The 24,021-nt window shown below is 37.9% G+C and overlaps 1 protein-coding gene across 1 annotated transcript; it reads left to right on the top strand.

Annotated features, from left to right (window-relative positions):
* Positions 1-1,957: 1,957 nt before the first annotated feature.
* LOC121317578 (tyrosine-protein kinase SRK2-like) lies at positions 1,958-23,765 on the top strand. Its single transcript, XM_041253665.1, has 8 exons — positions 1,958-2,700; positions 9,804-9,925; positions 11,583-11,746; positions 11,932-12,100; positions 13,965-14,123; positions 20,067-20,248; positions 20,587-20,752; positions 21,232-23,765. The coding sequence occupies exons 1-8, from the start codon at positions 2,330-2,332 to the stop codon at positions 21,447-21,449; spliced, it is 1,551 nt and encodes a 516-aa protein (XP_041109599.1). The 5' UTR covers positions 1,958-2,329; the 3' UTR covers positions 21,450-23,765.
* Positions 23,766-24,021: the final 256 nt, after the last annotated feature.

Below are 24,021 nucleotides of genomic sequence, written 5' to 3'. Positions count from 1 at the left end.
AAAACATTTAATCTATGCTGGTCTTACTGGTTATGCAACATTTTAGCTTTTGCGTGTACTGTACAATGGAAACAATGGTGACTGTAGGTAAGCACACGGTTATGAAAATAGGCTACCCCTCAACGTATCATTTTATGGGCTCTGAATTTTCATTGAATGTTAGTTTATTTTAGTATTTCGTTATTAATTCAGTCACAATGTTACACATCTGTAATTAGCTAATACTGCTAAGTGTGTGTGTGTGTGTGTGTGAGATCCCTTTTGTTGTTGGATGGAATGAAAGCATTGGGTATGAACAGAGGGAGCCAGGGGGAGAGAGAGCAGTGGACTCTGGTGGGCGCTGAAAAGTGTCTTGGGGTCTGGAGCTGTGAGGGGAGAGAGAGCAGTGATTCCAGCAGGTGCTGAAAAAGTGTCTTCGGGTCGAAACTGTGAGCAGGAGAGTGGAGCCGGAGGGAGCACGGTATGCCAACGCAGAACCGCAGGGCTCATCCAGGCATGTAGAGGAGCCAGAGGGAGCGCGGCACACCAATGCAGAACCACAGGGCTCATCCAGGCATGCAGAGGAGCCAGAGGGAGCGCAGCACACCAATGCAGAACCACAGGGCTCATCCAGGCATGCAGAGGAGCTAGAGGGAGCGCGGCACACCAACGCAGAACAGCAGGACTCGCCCAGGCAGGCAGCTGAACCGGAGGGAGCGTGGCACCCGAGGCAGAAAAGCAGGGCTCGTCCAGCAAGCGGGAGATGACAGCAGTTGACCACACCTCTCACCCTGACAGATGGTCGCAGCACGGAGAACATGACAGCACAGCTGGGGTGGGGGCAGGGTCCAATCCACCCTAGAAGCAGCTGACAGTGCAGCAACCGTGCCCACAATTTGGTGGTCGCATCCGGGAGAGCCCAGCACAGCCGGGTGATAGGACCGAAGCCCCTCCTGAAGTAGCAGACTGTGCACGCAAGTTCCAGGGACCAACTACAGGCTGCCGGCGTCTGGTCCAAGAGTTCACCTTGACCCACCTTGTGGCGAGCACCAGATTGCTGTAGCATTGTCACCAGATCGCTGTAGCCTCTGTCCTGCCTTTGTGTGTCACCCTGCACAAGTCTGTGAGTGAAGTGCGTTTTGTGTCCAGACAGTGCTCCCAGGCTGCCTGGGGTGTCACATGCACGTGTGATTTGTGTTTGGGTCTGTTAGTCAGTTGTTTGTGCAGGACAGAGGGTCTGATCCGATTGGTTCGTGTGTATGTAAATGTGCTCTTGTATGTGTGAGCCAATAGGGCTTGGGGGAATCCCTAGTTAGGATCTATCTGCGAGCAGCCTGGGGCTGTGTGCTGTGCAGAGCTGACGTCTTGAAGAATGTGGTCACGCTGCGGTCGCCTGGCTCTGTTTTCTTCCCGCAGACGTTACAATGCATTTTATAGCTAATGCATTAAGTCTGTTTATATTCCCTAATAAATAATCTGTGATTGAGATCATAACAAGATCATTAGATAGTAAGCTCTCTGGTATATCAAGTCGACCTATTATGTGCTCTGGTCACGACAATATCCCGGTTTTAGGTCACGGTTTGTTGTTATTTTTATTTATTTATTTATTAATAAATAATAAAAAATTTGTCAAACAGCTCTTCAACTGGACGTTTTTGCAAAAACTTGAACATTGTATAAATTTGTAAACATCGGGGGACACGTATGTAAATAATAATAATAATAATAATAATAATAATAATAATAATAATAATAATAATAATAATAAATAAACAAACAAAAAGGTGCGCTACATTACAATTAACACGATTGAAGATTGTGTTGGATTTTGGACGTTACTTGAGCTTATAGTTTTTAATTATAGTGTCTTCCTGATGACTAGAATGAAAGGTTCCACATTTCTGTGGCAATGAATCATGTGTTAAAAAGGCAACGAAATGGTTAAACGCCTCCAGCAACTTGGCTCTTCACAGGTTCTTGCTCAAAAAGCTTTGACAAAAACACAACTACCAGGAAATGCATATCCATAGTTGGAACCAGGAAAACATTCGTCTTTTTTTGAATGTCAGGTACTGTTCATACAAGGGGCGTGTTTGCGATAAGAATACTGTTTGATTTACACAGCGTACTTAGTTGTGAAGTTTATTTTTTCAGCAGATCGCGCTCACAGGTGACAAAGCAATGGACAGAGCAAAGTCAGTAGCAGATACAAACCGAAACAGAGGTTACACTGGCTTATTGTGAAAATGGACGCAATTCTTAGATTAATGTATACGTTTTTTCTATACGTTTAACTTGTTTTTATGTTATGTGTATCGCCTAGGGGTCAGGTTCACGGTGAGTAACCATGGGTAATATTAATTTGAAACAAACATGTCCCTGTTTGCTGAACCGCTGCCCTTGCCTATTTAGAGAAACGAGATACGAAGAAAGTGAAGTTGACAACAATACGTGTGGTATATCAACTAATACCCTAGCGACAAAAGCTTTGCCACCCTTACCCCCACCAGACCCAAGCCGCTGCTTTGTAGCCCTGTTTGACTACAAGGCTAGGACCGAGGAAGACCTGAGTTTCAACGAAGGGGACAAGCTAGAAGTGCTGAACTCCGGTACTGGTGATTGGTGGCTGGCCAGAGCACTGAAGGAGACGTCTGAGAAGAAAGAAGGATATATTCCTGCCAATTATGTTGCGCCCATTGAAAGCATTGAATCTGCACCGTAAGTACAGTATGGCGATCGATTTCCTGTAAGATACCTGTTCCTTTAATCTGTTAAAATAAGCTTTCTCTACGTCAGATGTTTTTAACTGTTGAAGATTTTTTTTATTATATAATAGGCTTATAATGCTACGGTTCGAGAACAGACTTGCTGTATAATATTTTACATTACACAAAAAACATCAATGAAATGTGACTTTTTTTTTTTAAAGACTATTCAGTTTTTCAATGCTATTCTGTCACCAATCATATTTACCATATGTTCACTGTTACGCTCAATCAACCATATACATTTTCAAGTTTTCAATTACACCTGTCAGCAATCTGATTCCAGTTTTGTGGGTGGAATGGTCTCCTATTTGCCTAAACTATGTTATGTTCTTATGCTTAAACTGTCAATTTACCTCTGTGCAGATAAAAAAGTAAAATAAAAATAGCCATGATCAGGAATCAGGAAATACATCTAATTGAGCTAAGTGATAATACTGAGAACCACTCATCCAACTGAGATCAAACTGGCTACACAATGGCCTGTCTGTACCCCACATTTGCATTTGTACATTGAGAACGTTGTCCAGTTGTGATGGAACATTATAATGACATTCTTTAGCACAGGTTATTCAGAATGTAGAAAATGATGATCTGTTTTGCCATGATAGCTCTAGTTTTGTATTTTCAGTCTGGGCTGGGGAGGAATGTCACCCTCATGCTTGTTGTTTTGCTTCCAGCCATTGCAGCGTCCCAATCACGTGCATTTATGTGTTTCTTTCTCATGGTGAATGGTTCAGTAGATAAAACGACCCTGTTATGGGGAGAATTCAATCAAACACAGAGCTCCTTTATGACTTTGTCAGTTCCTCTCTTTATAGTGCCTCCAGACATACAGTATGAAGTCATGCCTCCAACGCAATCATGTGATTGTTGTACTTCGTGATTTGTTTTTCCTTGTTCTATAAAAATTGTTTGTGGAATTTTATTAGTATCCTTGAGTCTCCATGTATTTTTTTAATTATTATTATTAATAATAATAATAATAATAATAATAATAATAATAATAATAATAATAATAATAACACATCGTGTCTAACCAGGAAATAAATTCTCTTTTTACTCAGTCATTCTACTTTTTACTTAGTCATAGTTGTTAGGTCATTCATAACAATAAACTAGATGGTAGCCATGGAAACAGGATTATCCTTTGTAGTCTTCTTTGTTTGTCACTAGGGGTATACAGTAAAACCAGTTGAGGATTGAAAACCAAGTATTTATTTCTTTATTTATGTATTTATTTTTTGCTAGCACTGGTTCACTGCACCTGATTTTCTTGTGTTGTATAAATATTGTACATTTTCTTGATTTTTTTTCTACTTTCCACAGTAATTTGAGTAATATGTTGCGTTATGTATGTCCTTGTTGGAGTTAACAGGAAGTATGGCATACATTTGTTTAAAAAGTGCACAGAGCCAAATAATTCACAGGGTATGATGTTATCCATTGATTATCGCTTTTCTTCATGAGGGAAATATGTTTGCCTATTTTACTCCAGCATGTTTTATTTCTTATTTACAAACCATTCACTATGATATGCCCCTGGGATTGCTGTTTTTTGTTCACTGTAATGCATTGATTATGATACAACTACAAAACAAACCAGATGTACAAGGTACGTTCAGCATTTTTGTTGATATATACACAGTAATAATAATCGGTGAATACCAGTAAAGCAGAATCAGTGGTGTGTAATCTCTGTGAATATTATTCCTTAATGAAGCCTCCCTGCAGTTATCAACTTCATTTCAATGTCAATGTCAGTGACCGAATCTAATGGCACACTCACTTTGACCTATGACCCAAGAAAGCTGCAGTATTGTGGCCCTGAAACTTGTTGCTTTCTGGATGATAACAATTTAGTCTTTAAGATATGGGCTTCATATCTCAGCTGTTGGTTAGACAACTGTATACTGTGCTTCTCTCAGTAATGTTTGATGGTAAGACACATTTTCATGAAAGGGTATGGAATTTTAACACTCTCCCTGCCAAACTAGAACAAAACAAAAAACAGACGCACATAATTGGACAGAGGACACCTTACCCATACAAACAGTATGTCATATATGCCCTTAGAATGAAACAAGTACCATATAGTTACTTGTATATTATGTTTTATAATTTAAAAGTAGCTGTTTCCACAGGTAACACTGAAACGCAGACATAGCTGCCTTTATGGAAAGTTCAAACAGCACTGGTAGAAAAGCCTGTGTGATTGACATGCAGAGCGACTAATAGAAATGAAGTATTTTAATGATTGCTATGTAGTACAGGTCTTAGTTAGCCTGCCTAATAAATTTAACCCATTACCATCCTCTGAGGCAAAGATAAAGCAGATTTAAAAATGCTTTAAATATCTTTTAATAAAGAAACACATATATACATGGTATGTATACAAATAAAAGCAATATTTGTGCACCTCAGTCAATTCAATTAACCAACTTTAAACCCCCTACTTCAAATGCGTAACTAGTTAAGCAAATATGTACAAATAAAATGCAAATGACAATCTTATTCCAGTTGGAACATCTATTAATTTTATATTCAGGGTGAGTTGTGGTTATGTGAGGTTTTCAGTGGTTAGGAATCTGGCTTGCAGACTTTGCATGTCACACTAAATTGCAGGAGCTTACTTTGAAGTGCAAGAGCAAATGGAGGATTTAAATTGTCCGTAGTAGTTCTCTCATAAAGTGTGCTTTTGACTTGGCATTTGTATCAGTATATTACTACCAGCATGGTTTTAGGAAAGGGAGATCATGTCTAACTAACCTGCTTGATTTTCTCTGAGGATGCAACATCGATAATGGATAATTGCAAAGCATATGACATGCTTTATTTAGATTTCCAGAAAGCTTTTGACAAAGTCCTGTATAAAAGATTAATTCTCAGACTGAACACAGTTGGGATTTGGCAGTTGTTAACATGTAGAAAACAGAAAGTACTGATTAGAGGGGAAACCACAAAATGGAGCGAGGTAACCAGTGGTGTACCACAGGGATCAGTATTTGGTCCTCTACTATTATTAATCTACATTAATGACTTAGATTCTTGTATAGTAAGCAAACTTGTTAAATTTGCAGACAACACAAAAATAGGAGGCAAACACTGTTGCAGCAGCAAAGGTCATTCAACGTGATGTTGACAGCATTCAGAACTAGGCAGACACATGGCAAATGACATTTAATACAGTCACCACTCACATATCCGACCCTATAAATTTTTTACTTCAGTGACAGTTAAACGTGTGTGACACATATCTGATTATTTCATTTTAGCCCGTTCCAACCCTTGTATCTTTTTTGTGTTCCCTGAAAAACAGACAATATTAAAAATACATATTTGAAAGGATTTAGATGTACTGTATTGGTTTTGTTGGTACAGTACTTTATTTTTAACAGAAGTAGTATTTTAACGGAGAACGATGTGATTCCGAAAATATCACTTGCCAAAACTAAAGAGATCACGCGTTAACTGTAATACAGTACATACTTTTAAATCCGGTACATATTGTAGCTGTATGTAAAATCTCCCATTAACAACCTATCGCAAAATTAAATCTAAATGTTATCAATGCACAGAACTGCGTACAATGTAAAAGGCAATGCAATTTAGCAAAATTAACAGACAAAAAAACAGTTTCCAGAATTAAAACAGTATCCAAAGTCAGTATTCAAAATTGTAGAATATAGTGGTCGATAAGGCCCTAATGTCACCGTTCACTTGTAAATGAAAATTCACAAAAGCAACAAAACATCACAGATAATGTGTGTGTTATATGTATATATATATATATATATATATATATATATATATATATATATATATATATATATATATATATATATATATATATATATATATATACAGTACTGTGCAAAAGTTTTAGGCATGTGTGAAAAAATGCTGTAAAGTAAGAATGCTTTCAAAAATAGACATGTTAATAGTTTATATTTATCAATTAATAAAATGCAAAGTGAGTGAACAGAAGAAAAATCTACATCAAATCAATATTTGGTGTGACCACCCTTTGCCTTCAAAACAGCATCAGTTCTTCTAGGTGCACTTGCACATAGTTTTTGAAGGAACTCGGCAGGTAGGTTGGCACAAACATCTTGGAGAACTAACCACAGTTCTTCTGTGGATTTAGGCAGCCTCAGTTGCTTCTGTCTCTTAATGTAATCCCAGACAGACTCGATGATGTTGAGATCAGGGCTCTGTGGGGGCCATACCATCATTTCCAGGACTCCTTGTTCTTCTTTACGCTGAAGATAGTTCTTAATGACTTTTGCTGTATGTTTGGGGTCGTTGTCATGCTGCAGAATAAATTTGGGGCCAATCAGATGCCTCCCTGATGGTATTGCTTGATGGATAAGTATCTGCCTGTACTTCTCAGCATTGAGGAGACCATTAATTCTGACCAAATCCCCAATCCTCCCTGTCAACAACTTTGCACAGAGGCAAGGAGCAATAAGCACAGCACTGTCTCCCTTGGGTTGCCTTTGACTGAAAAAAACGAATCTGCCTCTGTAATTGGCTCTGGCAAGTGTTGCTTATTATAGGTAGAAACAAATGATGTTGTTTGCAAGGGATGTAGTTTACCTGCCTGTTCAAAAGTCAAAGCTTTGCAAAACAGCTTTTGGGTATCTGGCTGTTTACCTGGAGTGTGACGAGGTGTAAACCTTGACTGAGTTCAAGCTGTATTATTTTATTCCTTCTCTCTCCACCTGTTTGCCCCTCCCCCCTGCTGTGATGCTGGTGCCGGTGAGGCTGGGGCCAGTGATGTCTGCACATTCCTCTGTGGAACAGCTCTTTGCGCACTGCCTGTGGCTGCAGATAATAACTTATTATAAGTATCTAGTTATACGAGTAAAATAATAATAATCTATTATAAACAATGTGGTGATGTAACAGATAATTTTGTTAAATTTACCAATAGTGATCCAGATATTTTGGCAATGCAAAATAAGATAATTATAAGTCATAATAAAAATAATGTACTTACGATTTCAGTGACACATCAGTCCCCTGAAAGAGGACCCCCACCAGTCCCCTCTTCATCAGATGACAATACATTGTCAGAATTATCACTTTCTGACTCCTCAAAAAGCATTTCTGAGACTTGTTCTTTCATGAATCTCTGTCCAGAAGGGCCAGCTTTTGTTTTCATGTTTTTTTTTTTTTTTTTGTTTTGTTTTTTTTCTGAGCTTTGTTCTCACAACAGCCATTAAGTTTTCCACAAATTATCTGTGTTCTTTACCCACTTGCTCTCCTGAACTCTCTGAGTTTCGAAAACTTGTGTTTTCCTTATTATTTGTCACAACTAGGCATGATGAGTAGATTGAAGCCACATCTTTCAAACAAGACTTGATCTGTAGATCCCGAATGTTCCTATGATGAGCTATCAGACCAAACACCGGCGGGCCAAAGTGAATAGGCGGAGTTATTATTATTTTTAGTCTAGACAACTGTCACAAAATAGATCACGGTGCCACATTGAGAGGTTATAATACTTAGGATGACAGTCAATTCTCATTAATACGAATTTCAAGGGATTGAAATACCCTTTCTCTTCTCATCCTACCAATCACTCGTTCTTGCTGAAGACGATGTCTCCTTGTTGCAATCACAGCGGCCATGGTTACGGGATAGTGTTTTTCATACTGCCTTTCAAAAGTTTGCAACTGTTTAAAACATGCGTTCAAAAGTTCTTAACAAATTGATGCACTTTTAAGTGTCACAATTGCCAGCAGCTTTAGTACATCTCATTATAATATTTGAGAACCCTGAATTGCACTCCATCCCATTTTTTGTGATTGTATGCAGGAACGCCCATAATTACGTGTTCATCTAAGGTTGAACTGCAAAGAAAAACTGCTGCCGCAAAGCATTCCCTAAAAAGTTGCGAATAGCATTGCGTTTGTTGAGCACATTTCACCCTGGTCTTCCAACTCGATTGCAACTGGCTTGCGCCTATTGCGACAGGCACAACACTTTAGTACATCTACCCCTAATTCATGTATTCTACCAAGAAGTATTGTACTTTGTTTGTAGTATACCATACAAAAGGCTTGCCCTTTTCTGAATTTAATAATGAGGAGCACCCAGAATACTTCAATAAAGGATTCCGCTTTTAGACCAGCATGATTGTTTTGAGTCGGCTCCTGTTATTCACTGAAACATCACAAAGCCTTTGAATTGTACTACAAGTTGCAGAAGCTTTGATATATCGGGGTAGATGTATGTATAGGCGTGGTGCAAATAACTGCTGATAGAAAATTCAAATTGCACTGTAGCCAGGCAATTATTCTGCACTGAACCTTATGTGAGCTTAAGAGCAATGCAAATTTCTCAACACGCCGTGTAACACTTTTTTTTTTTTTTTTTTTTTTGTTCCTGGGTAGTAAGTGTTATTTCCTAATTGCTTATGCCTCGAAAGTATAGAAAATGGCTATTATTCCTCACAAACTTTGCTTTTGTGACCAGGACAGAGATATTTCAAAATATCACTATTTCCAATGGGAAAACGGACAAATGTGTGTCTTTTCGTTCACATAAAGTCAGAAAAAAACAACATATGAATCCAAATTAACATGTATTTATACTAAAGTAATACAAAAATGACTACAAAAGATTTAGAAGTGAGTAGTTTTTCGAGATTTACGATTATACTGTATTTACAAACCTCATTCCAAATAAACCTCATTCCAAATTGAATTGTACAAATACAGTACTATGTACACACTACATTTGTTTCCAGTTTTTCAATACAGATCTGTGAGGCTTCATTGGGTCACAGTGAATCTGAAAAAATAATATGATTGGCATTCAGTTTGATTGTCTGCCTTGGATATCTCTCCACGGAACCCTATAGAGGTGCTCAGCAGTTTGGGGGCCAGATAACCGTAGAGGGGGTTACCCCCCCCCCCCCCCCCCCCCCCCCACCCCCCCCCCGCCTTCACTGTTCAAAACCACTCTGGATCAGTTTATAATATATACTGTTATTACCTAATATGGAATTTTAAACAGAGGTTTTTTTTTTTTTTATATTCCTTTTAGATGGTTCTTTGGAGGAATAAAACGAGCTGATGCAGAAAAAGTGCTCCTGTCGCTAGGAAATGGAACTGGCACTTTCCTTATTCGAGAGAGTGAAACTCAGAAAGGAGACTATTCACTATCAAGTAACCAATTTTTCTGTATATCATTAGCTACAGATGCAACTGACTGTGGACGTGTGTCTTATGTAAGCACTAAGACCTGACAGGGAGGGCGGTATTGGGCAATATCGGACTGCCCAAGGGCGTAATGAGGCCCAGTATTTCCCAATACAGCCCATCCTGGAGGGTCTTGTTGCACTTAAAAAATGGGCAACTGTTACAAAAAAAAAGAAAAACAAGTTTTGCGGTTTAAAATTTGAACAGTGTTTTCTTTTTGTTAAACCCTGATGGTACTTTTTATTTCCTGGTCGGCTGTTGAAAGTTAATGTAACCCCCTACCAAGGGTACTAGCCAATGAGATGCCAAGAAATAAAAACTCATTTTCTAATAAAAAATTACAGTCCACAATCAAACAGCAATATAGTACTTAGAAAATAACTTCTCTAATTCTGATAAGAAAGGATATAAAGTCATACATTTTTATGTATAGATAAGCACTTATTGACTTACGTCTCAATGTGTTTTGGACATTCTTTAGCTCAAGTTATATAGATTATCAGCGTCTGGGGGTACAGTATATGGAGGTATATGTCTGTCTAAACTTTAAGAATTTTTTAAGTGCACGCAATGGTTGTAGGTTGCTGTGATTATTTTTTTCAAGTTACCGACGCCTCTCATATGTATTTACAGCTGTGGATGGGGATGCATGTACAGTAACTGACATGCGTATTCAGGGCAGAAGCGTGTGTTACTTCTCTTTGCTTATTGTAGGCTTTTTAATGGATGAAGGACGGAACAGCCATTTTCAGACAAACTAATATGATGGTTTTAAAAGCCCAGAGGCTACATACAAGATAATTAACTTTGAACTTTGAAATGGTGTTGTTCATGTGTACTAGAAAACATTCAGTGCTTCCTGTAGATTCAGTAACAAAAAGGCTGGGCTTATCTGCTTTCATAAACACTGTAAACGATAAGCTGCTAGTATTGTATATTGTAAATATTTTAAACTGTTTTTCAAATTTAGCTTTAGTAGTTCCACACATTCATATTATGAATTAGAAACTAGAAATCAGGTCCATGTGGACACAAACAAATAAAACTCAATTTATAATGTGTGTGGCTGGGAATGAAAAACATGCATCATAAATGATCAGAATATTGCCAAAGAGCAAAAGTGAAAATGGGAATTCTCTCTGTTAGCGCCATCTTGTGTCCAAAATGAAAAATAACACTTGCAGGGCCAAGCATCATATTAGCTATGTTATGTGTTGTATTGAACAGCGAAGTCTTGCATAGTACCACTAGATTTGCTTCATGTTATATGCTGTATCATTTAGATACCAAACCACCACCGGTACCCTAATACATGTTTAATCACTAGTAGTAGCAATGTTGCCATGCCCTCCCAACACTTTGCTTTGGATCATAGGTGATAAAAATATGTACAGTAGGCTCTATTTGACATTTGTTAAATGCATGGCCACTTTGTCCTTGTTTCATGGACATTTTTAAGATGAAATTGAAATAAGAATATGCACATTTGAAAATACAGTACAAACCCTGTAGCGCATGTATACTGTCTGTCACATGTCCTTTTCTAAAGCATTGTTTTCATTCCAGTTTTCCTAAAGCAGTGCATGTAATTGTGGTTTTGCCATATCTTCTCTTGTGTTTGCAGTTTTGGATAATTCCATTGTGAAGCACTACAAAATACGGAAGCGGGATGTTGGGGGTTATTTTATAGCTAAAACAAAAGCATTTACCACATTAAGGGAGCTTGTAGAGCACTACTCAACCACTGTGGACGGCCTCTGTGTGAAGCTTGGATCACCATGCAGGAAGGTATGAAAAGCTCACTTCTGCATTGAAAGATGCTGAACTTCTCACACGCCAGACATTTACATCTGCACAGTGGCTTTTCAGAAAAAAAAAAAACCCAAAAAACTGATGTGCATAACAGAAATAGCACATGGACATCATGTATGTTTTCTGTTGATCTGGGTTTGTTCCTTTTGTTCATTCTGTAGCTGGAGATTCCCCAGACCCATGGTTTGTCCTACAACACAGTAGACCATTGGGAAATTCCCCGTTCTTCTGTGAAGCTACTCACAAAATTGGGATCTGGTCAGTTCGGGGATGTGCATGAAGGACTGTGGAATGAGACTACACCTGTTGCAGTGAAAACACTGAAGCCAGGTGAATATGCTTTATTTCATATGGCACCCAGTACATGTATTGTACAGTCTTCATTTTAATATTGCACCCTCAAGAACTAACAGTTTTTTGTAGACATTACGTGATCTTATACAGTGATGGCTTGCATACCACAGATCCCATTAATGTTAGCTTGATATTTGGTTTTTAAATGTCAAATACAGTTGAACCCATGGTTACTAATAACTAGCAAATCAGGTTAATTAAAAGTACTCAAAAGTATCCGTAAGGCATGTATTACAAATTTTGTAAGAGTCTTTTTTCCCTTTTGCAAAACAAATTAGGCTAACTGCATGTTGGTGTAAAGACTGATAAACACCTTTAGCCTCATTATAATTAGGCATGCTACTTTTCAATATTAATCGGTAAAGCTCATTGCAAGTCGAATTCCCCATAAATATGAGTTTGACTGAAATAAATTTATATACGATAAACGTCGGTAAAACCTCTTGCTGTTTTTTGTTTTCTTACCAAAAGTAATCATTTAAAAATCATCTCTAGTTTGTGCAGTTTTTGTGCTTGCTGCCTGACCCGTCTCCGTTCCGCTCTGAATGGCTGGGAGTCGCTGTCTGTGACTGCGAGTAAAGGTGTACGTAAGCTTTTGCTTTAGGCATAGGGTGACAGTTACTAGTTTGATTTGAAAATGGGGCGCAAGAGAAAAACGCCTAATGAATATTGTGGCCAATACCCTGGCTGACGACTGAAGTCTTCGCAGCTGGACGAAGCGGGCCAGTCTGCCTTGCCTCCCGTGACTCCGAGTCCGGTGGTGCTGATCAAGGTAGGGAAATCTCAGACTCCGAATAATAAGTGCAAATTAGTTCTGTTCAGCTATCTAATGTTTCTTCCTGTGCATATTCTGTGCATGTACGCTATAAAGGTCTGTGTAATACACTTTTACTGTGTTTACTACGGTTTATTTGAGACTATTTTTAAATGTATAGCTCAGCTGTGACCAAACCTTGTTTCAATTAGAATGTAGGTAACCATGGTTTTGTTGCATGTTGAATATGATAAAGGGGGTTCATTGGTGAGACATTTTTTAATGGCATAAAAGGTGTGGTTTTTTTAAAGCATAAAGGCCGTTTTCACCCATTCTCCGCTTGAATTGAAAAGTAAAGATCGAAAAAAAAAGCTGTAAATTCTTTCTGAAATAAGGATCGATATTAATCGTCGATTTGACAAACAAAAAAAAAAAAAACGAATAGTAGCAAGCTTAATTACTTTAAATTAAATTACTAATTTACACTGGCAGATTTAAAATTTGAGAACCAACGTCTAACACAACCTATTGGTTTCTTTAGTGCATCTCTGTCTGTAACAGTATCTACAGTACAGTGCCTGAGAAGGACCTGTTAAATCCGCCAATTTTAGATAACGTAATAGAATCCTATGTTAGTTGTAAATAGGAGAACAACAATGTATTAACATGTGAAACAGGTGTAGGGGAGATTTGGTGTTTAGATACCATTAAAGATAATGTGTAGATGCTTACAGATTAATGTGCTGATTTATAAGATTTTGATATTAACCTTCTTTCCTACTTTTGTACTGCATTTTATTTACAAACTTTTTATAAGTTATAAAAGTACAAAACTAAGAGGATTGCTGGGAAACTCATTCCCATGTGTTTTATTTTGGTCCCTAGCTGAAAGTCACAAGCCTTATTTATTTATTTATTTATTGCTGAACTGATCCAGTTCTATGATACCTCTTAAGATTTATGTCATTTAAACTTTAGCCAGAGACATGAAGTAATCCCCACAGTTCCTGAGTGGTTTCTCAATGGATAGCTATGCTCCTGAATAACAGTAGCTGGTTTTCTTTCCCCCTTTCCCCTTCTTTTTAGGGACTATGGACCCCAAGGACTTCCTTAGAGAGGCACAGATTATGAAGAAGCTGATACACCCCAAGCTTATCCAGCTGTACGCTGTTTGCACTTTACAGGAGCCAATTTACATCATCACAGAGCTGATGAAAAACGGAAGCCTACTGGAATACCTTCAGAGTAAGCAGACACCATTTACTTACACCTCAGATCGTGGGGAGCAGAAAGGGAAATGGCAAAAAAAAGACAGTGGTTGATGGTTTGAATAATTCATCTGTGAGGAGATTCTTTTTTTTTCATAAATCAAAAAACATTGAAATGTCCTTGAAACCCTTCGTAAAGTGTGTCATAATATAAGCCTAGCAAGTGTGGCATAGTGAAAGCATGGCAAATCCTAGATAATGATGGTAAAGAGTATCAAAAAACATGATAAACTATGGTAAATGCATAGTATAACCATGGAAAAATAATGGGAAAATTACCATGGTAAACATTTTTTAAGGGAGCACTGCAGTGCATTGCTTTCTTTGTCTCTAACTGACCTTCAAATGCCAGTGTGAATGGTTTCGTGTTTACACAACCCAATCATTTGTTGACAGTGGTAAACTTTCAAATCATTGTCAGTAACCTTTGTTTGAGTAAATGGCGTGTTACTCACAATATTGATTGTCGCGTTGTGAAAACTTCAGACCTACCTTGTACTATATTCTTGAGTAAACTAAGCTGCACATCCTGGTTGCAAGTAAGTTTCAGTACCGATGGACAAAGCAGAAGACACAAGAGATTTTGATAGCGCTCAGCTGGGATGTACCTCAGTATCTTGGACACATTGCTGATGTTTCATGAAGAACAACCTTGAAAAATGATTTGGGGGTTATGCTCGTATGTTGAACGTGGAAGGAAATTAAGGCAAGAGGAATTTTCAGTAGAAAAGTTGGCAGGTTTGATGGATGTAAAGGATGTAATTTATTCCTGTAAATAATATGGGTGTAATTGAGTTCATAGAAGCACAAGAAAACAGCACTTTCCTGCAGCAATGTGCACTGTGTGGTTAGTTAACAGGGCAGCCTGTGTGCATGCTTAGTTGGTCAGTCAGACGAGCTAGGCTAAAGTCAAACTTTTAAAAAGCAAAAAAGGCAGAATGTTTGGAATATCAAAGGAAGGTATATATATATATATATGTGTATGTGTGTGTGTGTGTGTGTGTGTGTGTGTGTGTGTGTATGTATGTATATGTATGTGTGTGTGTGTGTTATGTGTGTGTGTGTGTGTGTGTGTGTGTGTGTGTGTGTGTATATATATATATATATATATATATATATATATATATATATATATATATATATATATATATATATATAATGTTATACAGCAGTCTCCGCGTATAGGAACATCTCCTAAGAGAATAACCTTGTGGTGAAACTGACTTTTCCCATTGTAAATGCTCACCCTAAAGGAACAGGAACAAGCCTTAAAAGAATACTTTTTTGGCACCAGCGATAGCGATTCGTTCACTGGTACAGTACTGTTTTGTAATCTGATAACTCATCATCATCATCATCAAACTTAAATTCAAATGGTTTATTCAGTCTTTTCACATCTGACTTATTGCGAGAGTGTCTAGAGGAACACTGATTGGTTTATTTACTTTTTCCAGAACCAACATTATTTGTCATTGCCTCGTTTTGTATTCTGATTTCCAAGAGCACACCTCATCGCTACAAAATTGTACATAAACAACGCAGAAACGCGCAGCTGTTTCTATTGCTACAGAAAGTTGGAAATTGTTCCAGCTGTTGAAAAAAACCTAAATCAGACACAAGTCGCCAAGCAATTTCCCATTGATGCATGTGTGTCATGACAAGTAATAAGTATTTATTTATTTATTGATTTCATATTGTGACTGGTGGTCAACTATCTTAGAGAATAGTTTGTCTAAGAGAACACTTCGCTTGCTTCCTCAGAGGTGTTCTGACTACTGTAATTCTAAAACCGGTTTTTCACAAAATTATATTTTACTACATGTCTGCCTTGTTTTATGAGCCAAATAGACATGTTCAGGCTACTACTGGTAGCAGCACAAGGTTCCACTTGTATCTTCAAGTTAAGTGGCTTAGTGACATCTGTGGCTCAGGTTTGGTGGGTGAGGGGATTGATTAGACAAAAGGAATGGAGGTTGACCATCTGATCGATAAGTAGGTTACAGTGGTCATGGGGCACAGAATTTTGTTTTCCAAATTTGGAACAACAACAACAAAAATATCATATGAACCATGAACCTTTGGGCTCAGAGATATTATACTATATATGCATGAACTGCAAGAGGAAATACCATTGCAAGGGTGCTGTAAAAAGAATAATAGTTTCACTTCCCTCCTGGAACACCACTATTCATTGTTCCACTTGCAGTATATTATGGCTTGGCTTGTCAGAATGACGTTGATTCTAATGAGCAGCTCTCTGAAATGGATGTGTGTGTCCTTGAGATACCCATACCAGATCATCTATATTTTACAGGTTGACCTCACACAGTGACAGAGGGAAAAAGCATTTGAAATACATTATTTTTCTGGGCTAGCCACAAAATGTCTGCTTTAGCAAGATATGGAGTATGGTTCCCATGATCAACCAGGACAATATTGATTTAACAATAGACGTGCACATGCAATAGAGAGTTATGTGGCCATTCCTCAGTAATCACTTCTGATTTCATTAAGTTTTCTCCAGAATGGCTGGGTTCTTGTGGCTTGGTTCTTTTGTTGTCTATTGTGGGTGTGGTTTCAGTCACTCTTGTCTACTGCTCTGATCACTCATACTGTTAGACGTACAGTATGTCGAATGCAATTTCAGTTCAACCTTTCCAGATACAGGGGGTTGAGTTTCAGGTTCTGTTCAAAACAGCAGTTAAGCTGAGGGAACACAAAGCCACTTGGTGGCTTGGAACTTCTTTCCAGAAGACTGTGTTTCAGGCCACTGCATGGCACACCAGGGGAGACCTTGGGCTTTGATACAGAGGTTACCTCAAACTAGATCTCTCTCTCCTGTTCCTGCAAAATAGGTTTTGTGTTCCCTTAGCTTAAGGTACTGTTCTTTTAAAGTTAGTTAATATAACTTTAAACAAGTTTGGTCTTAAATGACTTCTTAAATAAGAGAAGGAAAAATAAGTGTTAATAGCATCCAGCCAATCAGGAACATCAATAATGTTAGTTTCCCACATAGAAAATACATTAATGAGGTAGTTGACCCCTATGAGAAACGGAAACATCTGTGAACAACTGTGTAGCGGCCCTCGAAACATGTGTTTTTATTTTTATTAACTTGGTAAAACAATCTGGTTGCTTCTCAGTGGTCTCCCAGGATCAGTATGGGTTACACATTGTATTTGTTTTGCAAGACCTAAATGGTGAACCTGCACGTGACGTACGAGAACTGAAAGCTGTCCTGCAGATACACTTTACCTACAGGCTGTTAATTACAACACCGTTTCACAAGCTATTGTAAAGCGCTTGAATAACGTTGACATTGATTTTGATGATGTCAGTGCATTTATCTCTATATTTGATATTTAAAAAAATAATAATTTGTACACATAATATATAAAATTGTTCCGTGCATATTCCACGAAATAAGGTATTTTACCTGTGAGACTGCCTTGAATTTTAAAGAAAATTTCCATAGGGCCTTAGTCATAGTCCACACCAAATTAAAGGGGTACAAGGTGTGGTTTAAATTTCCCCATGTGTACACTTTGAAAGTTATGGTTCTTTACGTCTTGGTTAGACGTAGTGAAAAACATGCCTTTCCTAGTGCTGTGATCACTACACCTAGCTCGCTAATTCATATATATATATAATATAGATATATATATATATATTATATATAATATATATATATATTATATATAGTAATATAAATAAAAATAATCTAGTATTATTAGATTTCATTAATTTAGAAACTTACATTTATTGTATAACTATTTACTTGTTTCTGTATTAATCACTTATATTCTTTCTCTTTCAGTTTTTATGATTAAAATTCATGTATTTTGTATCCTGTCATGCATAATTTCAAAGTGCTTAGTCAGAGTTCAAAGATAAAACTAAGTACTGGAAACCAAACCAAGTACAGCGACATCCCTTTAAAATGTGTGCTTTAAAATGTACAATTGTTAAAATGTTTTGAGCACACCAAATGCGCTGAGCACACCAATTGTGTATCCTAGACTGTTAAATGATCCAGTGACTCACTTTATTAGCTTAGTTCAGACTTTTCTTTTCTATACTTTGAACATTTGAGGTGTGGATGGGAAATCGTAAAGTGCCTATGGTATGCAGCTTGCCAATGTAGTACAATGAGTGACCTCTTTGCACACCGTTTATTTCAGAAAGGATGTGTAGCCTTGAAACATGCACTAAAGAACTTCGGAGAACCACCGTTTTTTTTTTTTTTTTTTTTCTGGTAGAATGTGTATTAAGTTTGGAAATCAGATGCATAGTCATTTCTGGCTTTATTGCTAACCTACTGTGCATGACTATGGCTTTCAGAAGAGAGCCAGCTGCCAAATAAGGTTATGCGTCTCAAACAGTGTTACTTTACATTTTGTTTATTCATCCAAACCAGATTATTAATATAGTCGTGACCTACGTCAGCTTAAAGTTTTAAAGAGTTCAAGCAACTATCGTAAATCGGCAGGTATATTTTTAAATCTTTGGCAGGCAGCAACTCAAATACCAACAGCAGTGGAGCAACACTGCATAATAGCTATCAAAATGTGTTTTATTTATTTCCAAAACAAATTAAAACAGCAATAAGTTACCAATAAAAACTACTAAAACAGGAGATTCTGTTTTTTTCCCTTTAAAATGCATACTACATTATACACTAAAAATCACCATATATAATAGGTGACCTCACTTCCTCACTGTCTGCACAAATGAGGCTCAGAGTGGTGATAGCGCCGTTCCTACCGAGCACAGGCTCTCGGCTACTCTTACCCCAGTTTAACTATGAGATTGAATTTCCCCTCCCTTAAGAGCAGCACCAGACCTTCCCACAATGAGCAGCACTGATACCTTGAGGTCAAAGAAGAGAAATAAAAATACTAAAAACAGGGATACTAGCATAAAGCACACTGAATAAAGTATTTTCTTTTAAAAGCAATGGGAACAGTGATAGGCTATTAAACAAAAATGGGATATCCAGAGAGGTCCTCGCTCCTATTATCAGTCTCTTCCAAATCGGACCTCGCAGCTGGATCCAATGGCAGCACCACACTTGCATTCGTCCCTCTGGTAGTTCAAACTCTAAAAATGAAAGCAGCAAATGGGTCTAAATCACAGGGAACACAAGCTGTATGAACAAAAGGGGAGGCAGGGAAACGCACAACCACACAGCAGAGTAACTTTGGAAGGGGAGCGAATCTCTCCGTCGCTTCCCCAAGGTAGCGCCCCCTTTGCTTTGCATGGCTTTGATCATATACAGGGGTTACAATTTTGTTCAATGGCTTTCAGCCTCCCACTTTAAAGATTGTTCTGGTGCCACTGCGCGTCCCCTACTAGCAGTAACCAGCCCGTCACGCAGTCAGCAGTCACCCTGGGACAATTTCTCTCCGGCAGTATGCTTGATATCGTTGGCTTAATCCACTCGCTCTCACTGCAAAGTCTTGTGCTGATGTTTTCTTGCTGCTCACTGTGGTTGTGTTTCCCTTTCCTATGCTCTCCTTTTTCTCGTTTCCTCTTTGTTTTGCTTTTGGATCATTGTTCATCCTTTGCAGCAGTGTGGGAAGAAATAGTTCATCCCACATGGATATAGTATATAATTACAGCAAGGGAGCAGTACTGTAATGTGCTCAAGCTAAACCTTTTGAGAGTAGACCTTTTGAATAGCAGCAATTCACACTGTGCTCAGAAGAAAAACAGTGTGTATATAGTGCAACAAAAAGCATTTAATTGGGAATTATTGCGAAAAGGGTATTAGACTCTGTAAGCACTGTTTTTAAATATAGGTTTCTTACAAATACAGCGGTAAAAGTTGTAAGGTCAATTGAAACATTTAATTTCAAGCCAGTTTCATGTATAATGGAAGTATATTTAAACTGCAGTGCCCTGCTCTGTATTTCCACAGAGGATGGAGGGAGGCAGCTCCGTATTTCTGACCAGATAGAAGAGGCTGCTCAAGTGGCTGCAGGAATGGCTTACCTAGAATCCCAGAACTATATCCACAGGGATTTGGCTGCCAGAAACGTTCTAGTTGGTGAAAATAACATCTGCAAAGTAGCTGACTTTGGACTTGCCAGAGTATTCATGGTAATAGTAGTAGTAATTTTGTTAATATTTTCTTCAGGACTGTATTTTCACATGTCCGAAACTTTTAATGTGATGACTGATGGTAAAATATAAATATGTTTATGGAATTTAGGTGTGTGAAAAGGATTGTTGTAACAGTTATTGGTTGACTTTTAAAGCAAAATCACACAAAACTTTCAACCAATGCAAACTACTGCATCTCTATTTAAAGCCTACTACTGTCTTTTGTGAAACCCGTAATGGAGTTGAATGATATGTTTGGTTCATTCTACTTTATGGAAGTTGGATGCATCAAAATGTAACACAAGTGCTGTATTAATGTCTGTTCTGTCATTTAGGCGGAGAATGAAGGAGTATATGAGGCTAAAATTGGAACTAAATTCCCTGTGAAATGGACGGCACCGGAAGCAATCAATTTAAACAAGTTTTCTATCAAATCTGATGTGTGGTCCTTTGGAATCCTACTGTATGAAATAGTGACCTTCGCAAAGATGCCTTATGCTGGTGAGTTTTTTTTTTTACAAGGCATCGTCCATGACCTGTGATTAGTCTGATATATTTTCAGTAACTTGGTAAGTGATTGGCACAGAACATAAACAGGAAATCATCAAGACTGAAACCATTTTCAGGTTTTCTATCATGTTACTGCAGATCACTCAGTTTTCACTGACTTTGGTGAAGTTAATTTATCCTGCCATCATTTTATATGCACACATGGACACAGTTTCATGAAAATGACAAATAATAAAGGTAATCGAGTAACGTTTAATCACATGTAAGGATATCCCATAATCTTCCCAAGAGTTATGAAATATGCTCATTATAAACTCGCCTGATAAAGGTTCAATTTTGTAACTTTTTGTTCTTAAGTGAAGGTCAAGCATTAAATTAATAACACTGTGAGGAGACCACTAGCTGAAATGTTGGTTTTGTTGTGCATGGTCTGATATTAATGTTGGTTGTTTGTGTATCTTCTTTTAAAGGCCTGACAAACTACCAGGTGATCCAGGAGCTGGCCAAGGGGTACAGGATGCCCTGCCCCCCTGGCTGTCCCCCGCAGCTTTATGAGATCATGATTGAGTGCTGGAAAGATGATGCGAATGAAAGGCCCACATTTGAAACGCTGCAGTGGAAACTTGAAGACTTTTTTGATTTAGATGCCACGTCCTACCAAGATGCTTCTGCTTACTATGGAAAATAACTTAAGGAATTGTATAACCCCCATGTAAATTCACTTAGAAAAAGTCAACCACTGTAATTTTGACCATAGTAAATTTGCACTGTAATTTATGCAATTTACTGCTGTTTCCCAGTGCCACCCAATACTCAAATGTATGTATTCACCTAGGATTTAGTCTGTAATATAAACTGCTATAAATACTAGCTGTTTATATCCATTGACCAGAATGGGAAACATGACATAAATACCATTAAGCACAGGGCACTGTTGAAGCAACTCGTTTTGTATCACATTTTTAATCAGTTTTCACCAATTTGCTTAAAATTGTTTTTGCTTGAACTCACACAGCTAAAATGGTAGAAAAGGTCCCCTGAAAAATTGCCTTATGTTTCATGAGTTTTAAGGTACTAGATTTTAATATTGGAAAGAAAGGAGTATGATACATGAATTGGTCACATTTTTTAAATCCAATGCTGAATTCTATGTAATCCACTTTTAAAGCTGAAATTTTAGACTGTGACTTTTGCCGATGAGCATTTTTTGATTTGTAGTAAATATTTGTATTCATGCTAATTTAGATATCACTAGTGTGTTATACATAAATTTTTGTATTGATGTATGTTCATTGATCTGCTACTGTTTAAAGGTAGACTGATTCGCCTGCAGGCTGGACCTACACAAAGATTTATACCTCAAACCAACCTCATTCATCTGTTGTAAAACCTTGCTGATTCTAGGTTATCTGCTTGTTTGAATGATATTGTCATTTGAATGACTAAAACTTTCTCTTTGAATTCCAAAAAGTCTGAAATTATTTTGGTAGGCACTAGGAAACAACGTCAAACTACATCACAATCCCCGATTTGTGGTCATATCATTGTTGTATCCACATCAGCCAGGAATCTGGGAGTAATCTTACATTCTGCTCTTGGTTTTGAGGCTGATGTTTCGTCGGTGGTTAAGTCTTCTTCCTACCACTTGCAAAACATCGCTAGAGTTCGCTGTTACCTTATACAAAAGGATGCTGAGATTCTAATCCATGCTTTAGTAACATTGCGTATTGATTACTGTAATGCATTGCTGATTGGGCTGCCTTCTCACCTGGTGAACCGGTTACAACTGGTCCAAAATGCAGCTGCACGAATATTGACTGGTATAAAAAGGACTGAGCTTATTACACCTGTTGGAAAATTTACACTGGCTGCCCGTCAAGTTTCATATTACATTTAAAATCCTACTCTTGACTTGTAAGGCTGTTTGCGGAATAGGGCCTACATGTTTGTATGAATTGCCTCATCCCTATATCCCTAGACGTCAGCTAAGTGTTATGTTGCTGACCATTCCCTTATTCAGGTAGGTCACTCTGGGAGGTCAAAGTTTTTCTACTTATGCTCCCTCCTTCTGGAATTCCCTGCCACCAGTTGTCAGAAACTCTGACACTGGAAGAATTTAAATCTTTATTAAGTACTTAGTAATGACTTTTTTTCCAAGCTTATGGAAAATAAATCTTCTATATTTTAATTGTTAATATTTGTATTGTTGTAATGCTTGATACTATAATTACATTTTTTGATTGTTTTGCTAAGCACTTTGGGATGGCTTGCCATGAAAGGCACTATATAAAAATGAAATGATTGACAAAGTTATTGATAAGGAGATCCCATTTTTTCATTTGTTTACAGCCTGCTTTACATTTATAACCTCACCCAGAAGCATGCTCATTCCATTCACAGATTTACAATAAAAAGATGGTTTGAATGAGAGAGGAGACGTGCAAGTGTCTGCATCTGGGTATGTAAATAGCAAATGGGGGTGCAATGAAGGCTACACCATTGCTGGGGTACAATGAAGATGTTTCGCCAGTAATTCTTCATTGAGAGTAAAGTAATGGCATTGAGGGTACCACATGTAACACCTGTTAAAAATGTGTGTATGTATTTTATTTTTCCCTCTTCCTTCTCTTGCCTGTACTGTTTCATTTGATCAATGCATAGAAGCCAATGTGGTTCAGCGCATGCATTTCTGTTTATCTGTACAGCTGGTGCGTGAGCTGCTGTGTACTGTCTAATGAACATGAACAACTTGTGTTGCCTGCATTACTGTGTATGATCAAGCAAATGTATCTTTGTCTTTTCCCGGGCTGAGCATACTGTGACTGCCCCCACGCAACCCCCCTATTCTCCTTTTTCGCTGGGTTTTAATAGAATGTTGCCTGTGTTTTTGTGGTCCAATAATTAATAGGTATGAAGTACATTTTACATAATCAAATCGGAACCCAGTGCCCAGGGATAGCAACCATTGCCTGGGATGTTAATAAAAACGTAACTTTTAACTTTTCTTCTGTTCTTCTGGAGCCTGGCTATTAATGGTTGTGCTGTCGCTGTGAAGCCGGAGTTGCTGTCTGATTGTTGGGACCGAGAGAGAGAGGCAGTGTCATGAGTGAACGGGTTGTTCTTGTTTTTTTCCATCTAATTAAGTCCCCAGTGAACTGTAATCATTTGCCATATGGGGTGAAGACGAACATAATTAGTTATCACCCGCTGTGGCCATTATTTATTTATTTATTTATTTTTGTGGAGATTTTTTTGAGCCC

This window comes from Polyodon spathula, chromosome 6 (genome assembly GCF_017654505.1).
Source record: "Polyodon spathula isolate WHYD16114869_AA chromosome 6, ASM1765450v1, whole genome shotgun sequence".
Taxonomy (NCBI): Eukaryota; Metazoa; Chordata; class Actinopteri; order Acipenseriformes; family Polyodontidae; genus Polyodon; species Polyodon spathula.
This window is presented reverse-complemented; position numbering and strand designations above follow the sequence as displayed.